General features: G+C 39.4%; 3 protein-coding genes across 3 annotated transcripts; 2 read left to right on the top strand and 1 right to left on the bottom strand.

Moving 5' to 3' along the window:
• Positions 1–54: 54 nt before the first annotated feature.
• Positions 55–727, bottom strand: bbln (bublin coiled coil protein). The gene is made up of 2 exons (XM_079551501.1): positions 424–727; positions 55–334 (listed from the first exon to the last, which is right to left on the bottom strand). Exons 1-2 carry the CDS (start codon positions 506–508, stop codon positions 84–86), a joined length of 336 nt encoding a protein of 111 aa, XP_079407627.1. The 5' UTR covers positions 509–727; the 3' UTR covers positions 55–83.
• A 321-nt stretch (positions 728–1048) lies between these two features.
• On the top strand, positions 1049–3789 carry surf2 (surfeit 2). The gene is made up of 6 exons (XM_079551862.1): positions 1049–1204; positions 1407–1558; positions 1767–1870; positions 3198–3383; positions 3458–3579; positions 3659–3789. Exons 1-6 carry the CDS (start codon positions 1130–1132, stop codon positions 3749–3751), a joined length of 732 nt encoding a protein of 243 aa, XP_079407988.1. The 5' UTR covers positions 1049–1129; the 3' UTR covers positions 3752–3789.
• Positions 3790–4845: 1056 nt separating this feature from the next.
• Positions 4846–12637, top strand: surf4 (surfeit 4). The gene is made up of 6 exons (XM_079551866.1): positions 4846–5087; positions 6508–6694; positions 7961–8037; positions 8112–8155; positions 8675–8861; positions 11430–12637. Exons 1-6 carry the CDS (start codon positions 5040–5042, stop codon positions 11694–11696), a joined length of 810 nt encoding a protein of 269 aa, XP_079407992.1. The 5' UTR covers positions 4846–5039; the 3' UTR covers positions 11697–12637.
• The last annotated feature ends 34 nt before the right edge of the window (positions 12638–12671 follow it).

Genomic DNA, 12671 nt, shown 5'->3' with positions numbered 1-12671 from the left:
CCTGATCATTGGAGTGTTCACACAAACAAACCGTGGACTTATGAGTCACACATAAAAGCCACTACAGGGGACAAACTATGAACTTAATCCTCGTTTCTGTCCTTCGATGGAGATGTGGACTCATTGCAATCGTCTCTGTGCTCCTGTGTGGGTGACGCAGAGTCACTCGTGTCCGGAGGAGCGGAGCCCTGATGCTGGGCTCTGAAGTCCAGCCGTGCCTGTCTGTTAGACTCCAGTAATTCATGTAATTTGCCATTGAGAGCGTCATTCTTCTCCTCTAGGTCATCCAGGTAAGAGTTGATCTGATCCAGCATAGAGTTGACAGCCGCGTACTCTGAAGAGAAACGTCACATCAGATTCAATCCCCTTAAAGGTCAACACACATTTTAATTAAAATGAGCGTCATCCTAACGTGACTTTTACCTTCATCCTCAAAGTCATCGTCATCGTCGATGATGCTGTCCTCCGCAGACATGTTAGGATCTCCATTTGGACCACCAGCAGACATTGTGACAAATACTACACACCAAATTCAGATCGACCTAGTTTAGCTGCAAGATGGGGTTAGCTTCATAAACCGCAGAGGTTCCGTCTCACATATTTATTTCCAAATATAAAATCCCTAATTAGATTAAGTCAGTGCCTTCCTTCCTCTAACAGGGAGAGACGTCACTATGGCTTTTATAATAGACCCATGACCTATCCATGCCTATGGTCAGTATTTACAGCTTCTTCTTCTGTTGAGTTTATTGCTGCTTCATTTCCTTGTGCATTGCTGCCACTTCCTGGTCTGGTTGTGTGTGTCAATGCACAGTTCAAGGGGAAAAAAATTAAATATATAATCCACGGCTATCCATTGATTTTCCTCATTGTGCTCAGATGTCTCTGTGTCACTGTGTTCTTTTTCAATGATCACTCAGTCGTCCTGAAGCCCGACCACTGCCTTGTGTTGGTCAGTGTTTTGTAGCCATAGATGAGCTATTGTGATTTGCCATGTTTAACAGTAGGTGGCGCACTCATAAACTCTGGTGGGTGGATGTGTCATGATCCACGTGGGAGAAGACTTCCTGTTTGGGTTTTGTTTGCTACAAGAAAGCTCAAAGCTCTGCTTTGGTTTATTGTTTGTGTTATGGAGGACTTATCTACAGAGCTCAGAGCATTTCTTCTAAACCATCCTTGTTTTATTCTTACCGAGGAAAAAAAGGTTTGTGAACTAATTCTATGAACCACCTTCATGTTAAATGTTGTTGTGAACATGTGCTTTCTTCATAGAGTAGCAGTGATGGATGTAGTGCGATCTGTTTCTTATGTTTTCTTATGTCAGCTATGTCCCAAGAGTTTCTGGCTGATATATTTTTTCGCTGCTCTAAATTCATTTCAAAATGATTAAATCTTGTTTTTTCCAGGTCAAATGTACACTCAATGGCCACGAATTTCCGTGTAGTTTGGCTGAGCTTCAAAAATTTACCCAAGCAAAGAAATACAAAAGTCTGTCATCTGCTGCAGAGTTCAACTACAGCCACTATGAGCCACACATCGTCCCGAGCACAAAGACACCGTAAGGATATGCTGCATTTCTAATATAAAACAATAGTGTAAAGCTACAGTATGTTTGTTGTAGGAAGTGCCACTGTGCCCCATAGGTGTGTTATCAACAGAGTGACTCACAGTGCCAGTTCTTCCTGAAAATACCTAATGACCTAATACTTGAACATCCAGACTATTAATTTGGGGCGTCTTGATGTTGATGTTGTTTTTGTTTTCAGAAATCAGCTCTTCTGTAAGTTGACTTTGAGGCACCTGAACCGGGAGCCACATCATGTCTTGAGACATGTCAATGGAAAGCGTTTCAAGAAGGCTCTTGCTAAATGTAAGACTGCAAACAGCTGTCAATTTATTATTATTTTTTATTAGATTAATCACACAGTTGAAATTGGATTAATGAAATTTTACATGCATACAGCCGAACTGATTTTATGCACAAAGTTGATGAGGCCAGCTGAACAGGGCCATCATGACCACTGTTTATCAGGAGGCCGAACAGTGAGGGCTCAGTTTTAGTTCTCATCTCTGACATAACCAAGCCCGTAAAAACCACCAGCGCTCTATTTATTATTTGGAAAATATTTAAGTTTATTTTGTATGCTGGGGCATAAGAGTGCAAGATGCAGATCTCCAAAAGACATGAATAGGGAAAAGCATTAGTTTTGAAAATGTCACTTGCATTAGGATTATCTGCTGAAATTCAAACCTTGCGCTGCAACACAGTCAAAATGTTCATCAGATGAAACTACAAAATAAAATAAAAAATGTACCCTAAAGTATATCACAGGGTGAAAAACTATACATTATACTAGGAAGTCATAATGTGAATAAGGTTTGCAAGCAAATATGCAAAATGATACTAATGATACTATGATACTAATGATCAGTGTTCATTTCATCGACTTAATTTTAGTCAAAGGGATATTTTTGCTGACTAAAACTAAATTAAAAGTTTTTCATGACACTAAAACTATGACTAAAATGTCCAGATATTTTAGTCGACAAAAATAAGACTAAATAAAAATGAAAAGGAGAGACTAAAATCATCCAAACCTCTCTTGACCGTCTGAAAGCGCCTCATATCATGTAAATTCTCTGATAAAGAAGCAGCTCTGAGCTTTGTTCATGAGGAGCAGCTCCATGAAGCAGAGGAACAACATTAAATGTGATTATAATAAATATTATCAATGCAAAGTCAACTTAATTTGTCTTAAATTGACTTTATTTTAGTCGACTAAAACTAGACTAAAATTTAAGATATTTTTTTGACTAAATCTCGACTAAAATTGAATTACATTTTTGTCAAAAGACTAAAACTAAATTAAAATATGTTGTCAAAATGAACACTGCTAATGCTGAGTTGGACATAGATTATTGTCCTTGGTGAGAGATGGAGCAAGTCCCGGCGCCTGATTATGAGTTTGAGCTGTGGAGCGAGGTCATGTTCAGAGAGTACACACTGGTGATGAGATATTAGAGATTTACGCGTAAAATATTATTTCCTCTTATCAGATGTATGATTATTCACAACCCTGGTCTCCCTTAACATCAACAAACAGAAAAAAATATGGCTATGTTTGTTTTTTTAGCATGTAACATGAGGAACAAATTGATGTATTAAAATTCTTTGTGTGACGGCTTTTTCATTACAGACGAAGAGTGCAAGAAACAAGGGATTGATTTTGTCCCTGCAAGACTGAAACAGAAACGACCGAAAGACATTGAACAGGATTTCGGGCATGGAAACTCGTCAAAACATACAAATGGCATGTGTGAATCTAACTCCAGTGAAGGGGAGCACTCAGACTCTGAGGACAGCATGAGTGACCTTTATCCATGTTAGTGTTTTAAGCACACACGCCTGTTTCATGCTCTCTTGTAAGACCGTTAATGGACGTTTGTTTTTCCACAGCATCGATGTTTACTTTGAAAAACCCCTCAGGAGAACAGATGGGTGATGACGATGATAATTTTTCAACAGATAACGAGGAGCCAATGGAAACAGAGAAGACGGTGTCATCAAAGCGCAAAAAGGTTGGATAACTATTGCACGTGTGTATAGTTAGCTACAATATATTACTGTAACTGACCAACTTTATGTTGTATTTTATAGGTTCAAAGTCAAGGCTTTCAGAAGAAATTCAGAAATAACAACTGGAAAAAAAAACATTCTAAAACACAGAAGAAAGTGCCTTGTGGAAAATAATACAATGCTGTTGAAGAAAATAAAGTAATAGTCTACCCACCATGGCATCATTCGCATCCTGTTCTAGCTCAAAGACACCTGTTGGCTCATTACATTCTTTCACCGAGTGTGTGTTTTCTGGGAATCTATGGTAAATTGTAGTGTCAAGCATTACAGTTAGTTGCACCTGAATATGCACTCTTGTTTTGGTAGCTAGATCCACCCATTAAATCACCCTTTCATGTCGAGATGTCAACAGTGACATTAGGCTACTGTGAAGATTTGTTGCTTTCTTTTTTTTACCTAACAGCAGGTGATCAGGTCTTGGTGCTTTCCAAGAGTGTCTTATCTTTAACTCGAGCTTGTTCTGGCACCTCCATAAAACACTGTTCTTTTGTAGAACATGACTATATGCTGCTCAAAAAAAATAACACAATGTACCTCCAAGTGTTTCCTTTATTTACATATACAATAAAGGGAACATATAAGTACATATAAGCTGTAGTCATACTTACCTTTTAACCCCGAGCACACTATCTCCAGTTTGACTTCACCCAAATCTAAAAGTTTCTTGGAAAAAAGCGACAAAACGAGAGCTGAAAAAGGCTGAAAACGCCACACAAAAAAAATAATTGACCAAAAAGAGCAGCAAAAAAGTGACAAAAACTCAACAAGAAATGTGGCAAAAATGTGACAAAAACTCAAAATAGTGGTCAAAAAGAAAGTGAAAGAAGAAAGTGAAAAAAGTGACTGCAACAACACAAGAAAAAAGATCTGTTTTGAACATTTTTTTTTATAGGTCTTAGCTTTCAAATGAGGTGTTACTCTGGCCTATAGGCTGTAAACCCCCGTCGATAAGCTTTTAAATTTAATTGTTGTAAAGATGAACTGGAGAAAATACACTTGTTTAAGGTGGATGGTAAGAGGTTAAGCAAAAACAAACATAAGCAGACTAAGCCTTGGGGGGACTTTCAAAGCACACAATTTACAATTTGCACTCGTGGAATAAATTACTATGTTGTGTGTACTCCTAATACCCTTTATGAACATGAGTACTCCACTACTCTTGAGTGCAGCACTAGTCTACGTGGCATGCAGCGGTTGCAGTACCATCAGGGGGGCCACTCTCGTCAAATCGCGGGGCATTGTGGGGCGGAGGCGGCCTTTCACAGTGTGCACAGATCTGAAATCTTCCAAGTAAATAACGTTACAGGGGAGTGATCTGAGTGCGGCTTGTGTGGAGAAAACAACACATTAAAACCGTGTTGCGCCGAGCCTTAAATATTTCAGACTACCATATTTTACAAATATGGGTCAAGAGGATCTAATGAACACAGCCGAAGACGTGGCAGACCAGGTAACTTCACTTAGCTTACAGTTGTTAGCGCTAGCGGTAGTTAGCATGTTAGCTTCCACCCGTCACACGCTCAGTAACGTGCCTTTCACAGCCGTCTGTTACGGTGACGTGCTTGATTTTTTACTTCGTTAACAGCGTACATCTTATTCCCGGGGTGTCGTTTGTGGCCTCGCTGCGACATGGTTTGCTTAAGACTTGAAAATGGTGCGTGAGGTAGCCAGAGTTTGGCTTGTCAAGTACACATTTCTAAACAGTTCCCACCTTGACTCGTCAGTTGGTTTTCAACCGAAACGCACGCGACCAAAAAGTGAATAATCGGGTTTTCTGACACGCTAGTCGCCATCTAACTGTTCCTTCAGATAAGCCTGGGCCAGACAGAGCCAGTCAGCAGTTGTGAAATCTCGGCTAATTGTGGTTTGCGCAGATCAGTCTTGTAGTGTGAACTGTAAATGATAGTTTGGGATTTTAAACTGGTGAAAGTGGTGCTGGGTTTGCATTCGCCATTAACTTATGAAAACTTGCAGTACTTTTGTGATCAGCTTAAAAGTAAGCCACCCACACTCCCTTACTAAAGAGACATATTTTAGCCTACATTTCGTGCAGTTTAACTTGACTTCCAGGCACAGTCATACCATGTGCTTATGTTGAAATATGCAAGAGTCAAACCTTTGATTTTAAATACTGCAGTGGCCTTTTCTGTAACAAGTTGTAGCCGACGGTCTATTTCTAGGTTGTTGCAGCAACCTCATGATTTGTTTGGGATTGGCCTTCAGTGAGCTCATTCATGCTCCAAGCAGCAGTCAGTAGGAGTTGGGGGACGCTGATAGGCTGCTGAGGGCCAACAGTGCTGATGTGGACTGCACGAGAGGCGGAGAAATGGGCAGGTTTAGGCCGGCCTCTGTTACTATAGAATTGAAGGAGCTGTTTTAGCTTTCCTGGTTAGAGCAGTATGACAACATCAATAGTAACACAAGTGATCTCTAAGTATCCCCTCCCCCTGTTCACAAACAAGGGATTTTCTTCGGTGCAATCACGCTACATGGAACATAAAACTTGATAGAGATAAATCATAAACTATACAAACTTCAAAACTATAAGGGCATGCATAAACTAGATGAACAAAATGAAATATAGTTTTAAAAAATAATCATAATTTGACTCCTTCCATATGGCACCACCAATTTCATTTATATCATTTTGTATCATCTCGGTGTTGGGTCATTTATGAAATTGTACTCGGTGAATCTTATCTTGGGTCACTTAGTTTTTGAGAGATTCAAGTATCTGTCCCATCATCTATAACGAAGCACTTGTTAAATGAGACGTTCACTACAAACTGACTGCCTCATATTAAAGCCTGCTTTTGTAAATATGTCTTCATATGTTTTCATGCTTTGCATCTTTTACCTGTCATTTACAGTTCCTTCGGGTCACAAAGCAGTATCTTCCCCACTTGGCACGTCTTTGCCTTATCAGCACCTTTCTTGAAGATGGCATCCGCATGTGGTTCCAGTGGAACGAGCAGAGAGATTACATTGAGGCCACCTGGAGCTGTGGCTATTTTCTGGCAACGTGTTTTGTTCTTCTTAACCTTGTAGGACAGTTAGGTGAGTCAAATAGTCAACTTTCTCATGAGGGCTACTGTCGATACAAACGGGCGATCACCCATAGGAATTAGAGGTCGACCGACATGGGTTTTTCTGAGGCTGATGCTGATTTTGGGGGATTTTTATTGTGACAGCAGGATGCGCTTTATTAAGGAGCTGTTTAGTAAGTAGAGATGCACCAATCCAAGTTTTCTGCTACCAAGACCCTTTCTTAAAAGTGGCAATACAGTCAAACAAGATGTTACCATTTATCAATCAAATCAATTATTAATGATAATAATAATAATGCATCGGTTTTATACAGCGCTTTTCTGAACACTCAAAGACGCTTTACATTGCATTATTCATTCACTCCACTCTTGTTGGTGGGATGCTGCTATTGTAGCCACAGCCGCCCTTGGGTAGACCGACAGAAGCGAGGCAACCAGTCTGCGCCATCGGCCACCCCGACCACCACCAACCACTCACTCACTCCATTCACCAGGCGTCCTGGTGTTCCCAAACGGTCTCCCATCCAAGTACCGAGCAGGCCCATCCCTGCTTAACTTCTGAGGTCTGAGGGGATCGGGCAGAGTAAAGGCGGTGTGGCCACTAACTATTATAAAAACATTAAAGATCACTGGACTTTTCTAAACTAGATATCGTAAGGCTACATGACAGGTGTTTAGGTTGCAGTGATATTAATCCTGCACTGTCACTCAAAAAGTTGTTAGTTCGTCGTGCGTCATGCATGAGCTTAACATAGAGGGTGCAGTTACACGTATGACCTGAGGTGGCAGTAGTGAGTATAAAATGTCTAACTTGCATCTAGCCCCTTTAACCACTCACATAAAGTGATTTGATAATTACAAATACTGTATGTTAGCTTAGTTATTTCATTAACTACAATACAAATACTACTTCCAACAGTGGCTGATTTTATTTTATTTCTTCACGTGATCCAATCATAGTTTCTGTCCCAGAGTGATTATTTCAATCCATGATTGAATTTAACATATTTGTAGCTAACCATTTTTCATCGCAATGTTTTTCAGTTCCCCTTAGGCCTCGGTATTTGTGGGAGGATTTATTTTTAAGGTCCGACTTGGCTCTTTCCAACGCTTTTATCGGCGTCAGATCGGCCGATATTGTAAAATGCCCAAATATCGGCCCGATATGACCTCTAAGCGGAATCAACAATGCTTTCAGGAATCCCTTGTGATATAATACGTAAGTCTTGTGTTCTAATTATTAAGTCTTGTTGAAGAACAAAACCTCTTTTTGCAGGCGGCTGTGTCCTAATCCTCAGTAGAAATTTTGTACAGTATGCCTGTTTTGGACTGTTCGGCATTATTGCTCTACAAGTGAGTAAACATTATTATTTTTCAACATAATCTTGAGCTTTTGTTTTTAATTTGGCTTTTTTTTTTTTTTATAGACCGTTGCATACAGCATTTTATGGGACCTCAAGTTTTTGATGAGGTAGGTGTAATTTACATTACAAAAAGTATATTACAAAGGTATACCAAAATAATTATTAATTTTTATAATCAGATTAATCACACTTTTGGTTTTTAACAGTCAACGTAATTAGTAAAAAAAAAAAATGTTGCATTTGGACACCATTTATCAATCAACTTGAGTTATTGTTTCACAAAGCCAAGTTAAAAGTCCAACAAGGGCTCAGGGCTCGGACTTTTAATGTGTCAATTTAAATTATATATATATATATATATTTATATATTTATATGTTTATATATTTATATATTTATATATTTATATTATAGTGTATAGTAAATTCATGTGTATAAATGCCTCAGGTCAATTTCAGCTAGCCACGCACGCTCAACACACAGGAGTGCCGTCCCAACATGTGATGTGATTAATATGCTATAATCCATAATTAATGCATTACTTATGATTAATCACATGTGTTGTACTGCATCCAATTAGAATTCATGTTTTTAACAATGCACTTTGTATCCATGTTGACTCATTCAGAAACCTTGCACTGGGAGGTGGTCTGCTTTTGCTGCTTGCTGAATCTCGTTCAGAGGGAAAGAGCATGTTTGCTGGTGTTCCCTCAATGGGAGAAAGTTCACCAAAACAATACATGCAGCTGGGAGGCCGCGTTCTACTCGTTCTCATGTTCATGACCCTGCTTCACTTTGATTCCAACTTCTTCTCTGTAAGTATAAAACAATGTCATTTCTCAGTCATCGGGGTAGTGTAATTAGACAAAAAAAAAAAAGATGACTCAAAACAACTGGACTTGGTTTAAAAAAGAGCTGAACAGAACTGAACTGTCAGCTCTTTTTTTTTTTAAATGAGTCCAGTTGTTTTGATTCATCATTTTAGGAGTCTCTGTAAGTATACACTTTCAGCCAAGCCATTTACCAAAGTTTTGGTAAAATAAATGCACACTCTCACAAACTGAAGCCTATTTCAGTTTGTTAAAGTCTAAACATTTTAGAAGTTGGGCTGCACAAAAAAACATAGAAGTTTTCTAAATAATTGGGATTACTTTTGATTCAACGGTTCTGTCAGAGGCCCTGGGATAAGATAGAAAAAGTGCAAAGTGCTGATTAGGGTGATTTTAACTGTTTTGCATGGGTGGCATTGACTTTTAAGATGAGGCACGGCGGGTGAAAGTATTGATTTTAAGCTCGTTTCCTCCCATAACATCTTAGTTTTCATGTCCGAGTATAAAAATTACAAAGCTTACCCCGTACAATGCTTATGATGTTTTATTCATGAGCGAGGCGGAGGTAACCCGGAAATAGCAATTTCCCACAGGGTATTCATTCACAGATATTTTCCAGATCTTACATCCACGTGTGCTGCGAAGTGTGTCCGCGATGATGCTGTTTCCCAAATATGGTGTTTGTCCTTCTGCGAGACGCCCAGTACGGCAGAGCGGAGAAATGTGCCACGCATGCGCAATCGTTACAAAACTTTAGAGCTGATTTTAGGTTATAATGTACAGCAAAAGTTTAAAATGTATACCTTTAAATTTCAGTGTCTTGCCTTAAAAAGTCAATGCCACCCATGCAGTATTTTTGTATCTTAAATAAGTTATTACGACAATGTAAAGTTGCATGGTTCATGTGTCTGATGACGTTTTACACAGGGCCATCTGAGCGCTTTGAGCGGGGACAAGGACAGAAGCGTTGAAGCGTAGTGGTTCGGTCATGCTCTGCAGGCTCGCTTTGCATTTCCTCTGCACCAGAGCGGTAGCTTTCGTAGAAAGCTTTAACTTGAGTGAACTGGATAGATAGGGGGTGAACGCAGTGAGTGCCATGAGACACACTGGTGCTAAGGACAATTGTCTTAGTCGCAAATTCATGAGAGTCTGCTGCACTGGATTCTTTTCTCGTGAACTCGTTTGGAACATTTGGAACAATAAATTATTGTAATTCATATAGAATAGTATCTAATGCCCACATAAATAATCTGTATAAAATTGCAAATTAAGGTAATATGTAAAGAAAATGCCTCCATCCCTCCCTGATACTTATTTCCATAACCATTAGTTGATTGATATAATACAGGTTGTCTGTTTCTGCTCTAATTGTGTAATTTGTACAATTAAGATGTTTTTTGTTTATTTTTTTCTTACCCCCATAGCGTTTGTATCATCTTTGTGAACTGTTTTATGGATGTGTTTCTGCCTCTCTTGGCCAGGTCATCTAAATGAGTTTAGATTTTTTTTAAATGAGATGCAAGCTTAATAAATTTGGCTTCGATGCCATCAGGGCCAAGTGTCACATTAGAGTAAAGCCCGCTAGTGGCCTGCTGAACCACAGGATAGGGACTCAAAAGACATGGCAGACTGAGACGGTAGCTGCACTTGAGGTAAACAGGAAACCTGCTGACTGGAATCATTTACAATGATTGCTGGATCAGTGGTTTTATTATTAATAAGCCTATTTACTGAAGCACAATCGGATTTTCCAAGTAAATTGTTAAATTACTTAAATTATTAGATAAACTATTTTCATGATTTGTCATTTCTGGTTTGTGTTGAGTTTCTAAGTCATTTGTATACTTCCCTGTCATCCCAGTCTTGTGCGAGGCGATACTTTTTCCATGCTTTAAAGAGATGCAGCAGTTCACCGTTCACCCATGGACCATGACACCCTTTGACTTTGATAACTTTAAGAGGCGTATAAGTGTTAATAACATTCTGAATCTCATCCTAATAATATTCCCATGCCTCATTAATAAAATATATTAATTTCATTTTATTCCAATTGATATTTAGCAAGTCATCAATAAAGCTCTCACAATTTAATTTGACGATCTGTAATAAATTTAGGAGGCAACCAGGGAATTGAAATTTTCCTGCTGCAGAAAATAATGTAATGATCACTGAGACAGTCAGACAGGACACCGCTTTCCAAGATCCAATCAAGATGAGATACATAGTCTCATCACCCATATAGCCACATGGTCAGATACACAATAATACAAAGTTTCACACAAAAAGTTCCACAATGCACAATTGAGAATTGTTGGTAATAAAAATATAACAATTTGTGTTTTACTCACTTGGTGGAAAGGGTTCTCTTGGATATGTCAATCCACTTATTGTTGGTAAAAGATGAAAAAACAAATACATGAAACAATTGCTTACAGCGATTTGTTATTTTCCAACAAGCACAAGCTTGTTAAAAACCGTTGACCTCTGAGGCGTCATACCTGACAATGACTTCACACACTTTATCCTTTATAATCCTGTCCTCCGCCTTTTCAGATCTTGCAGAACATGGTTGGAACCGCCCTAATCATCCTGGTTGCCATCGGCTTCAAAACCAAACTGGCTGCCTTGACGCTTGTTGTATGGCTTTTAGCTATCAACGTGTACTTCAACGCTTTCTGGACCATCCCCGCCTACAAGCCTATGCACGACTTCCTCAAGTATGACTTCTTTCAGACTACATCGGTGATCGGCGGTCTGCTTTTGGTGGTGGCACTTGGACCTGGCGGAGTGTCCATGGACGAGAAAAAGAAAGAGTGGTAATGTTTCTTAGTGGGGTGGATTTCGCAGCACCACTAGGTTCCCCCACTGCCAAGGACATAAGACCCCCAGTTCCTCCATCAGGGTACACTCGTTTTTTTTTCTTTTTCCCCAATGTCCACAGACCACCTCAAAAATAGATTTCTTATTCTGTTTTGCATTCAGAGTTGTTTAAGTTGACTTATGCCATGTTTCTGACATCTTGCTCTCTGTATTTTTAAACAATGACAATGAAATGCCCATTTATTTGAATTGGAGCTAACTGAAGATAGGAAGCTCTGTCAATGCAAAGAGAGGAAGCTGTATGTTCTATGTACTACAGAGATGTATTTGTGTCGTATTTTGTTGGTGGAAAGCCATTTGTGGTGAAACAGTTACCATCCATGAATGAACTGGACATACGCTGTCGTTACGCCCCCCCCTCATGCACGCTCATCTTTCTTTCTACCGTTGGACTACAGAGTGGAGATTTGATCATTTAAACACCCTGACTCCACCACTTTCTTTGACTGAACGGACACTGTAGCCTGTCCCTCCTCCGGTCCCTACTGACCGGCATCAATGTGGGAGAGGAATACTTGTGTGTGGGGGGACTCGGAGTTCTTTGTAGATCATTGGCCGGAGTGAGGACGATGTGTGCTCATTTAGATGTGCGATAAGTACTTGTTGGCCACATACATGTTGTCTTTGGTAAATGCCAAAACTCATAAACTTGATAAGCGTGATGCCGGTCGACGATCGGTGTAGTTCAACCTGTAACAACATTTTGCCATCCTAGAGTTTCAAAAAGGACTGAGCAGAGTCACATGCCAGTTTGTCTTTGCTCAGTGTTTTTTCGTGTGTTTAAAACACAAAATGGGGAAACTTGTATTAATTTCAGACGTTTATTGTGCTTTTTTTTCCTTTTTTTCAAAGTTCATGGCAAATGAAATAAAATTCACAACACAAAGTTACCCTCTCAGTCGTTTTGTACCATGT

This window comes from Gobius niger, assembly GCF_951799975.1.
Source record: "Gobius niger genome assembly, chromosome: 2".
Classification (NCBI taxonomy): domain Eukaryota; kingdom Metazoa; phylum Chordata; class Actinopteri; order Gobiiformes; family Gobiidae; genus Gobius; species Gobius niger.
The sequence above is the reverse complement of the archived record's forward strand: the minus strand, read 5'-3'. Positions and strand labels throughout refer to the sequence as shown.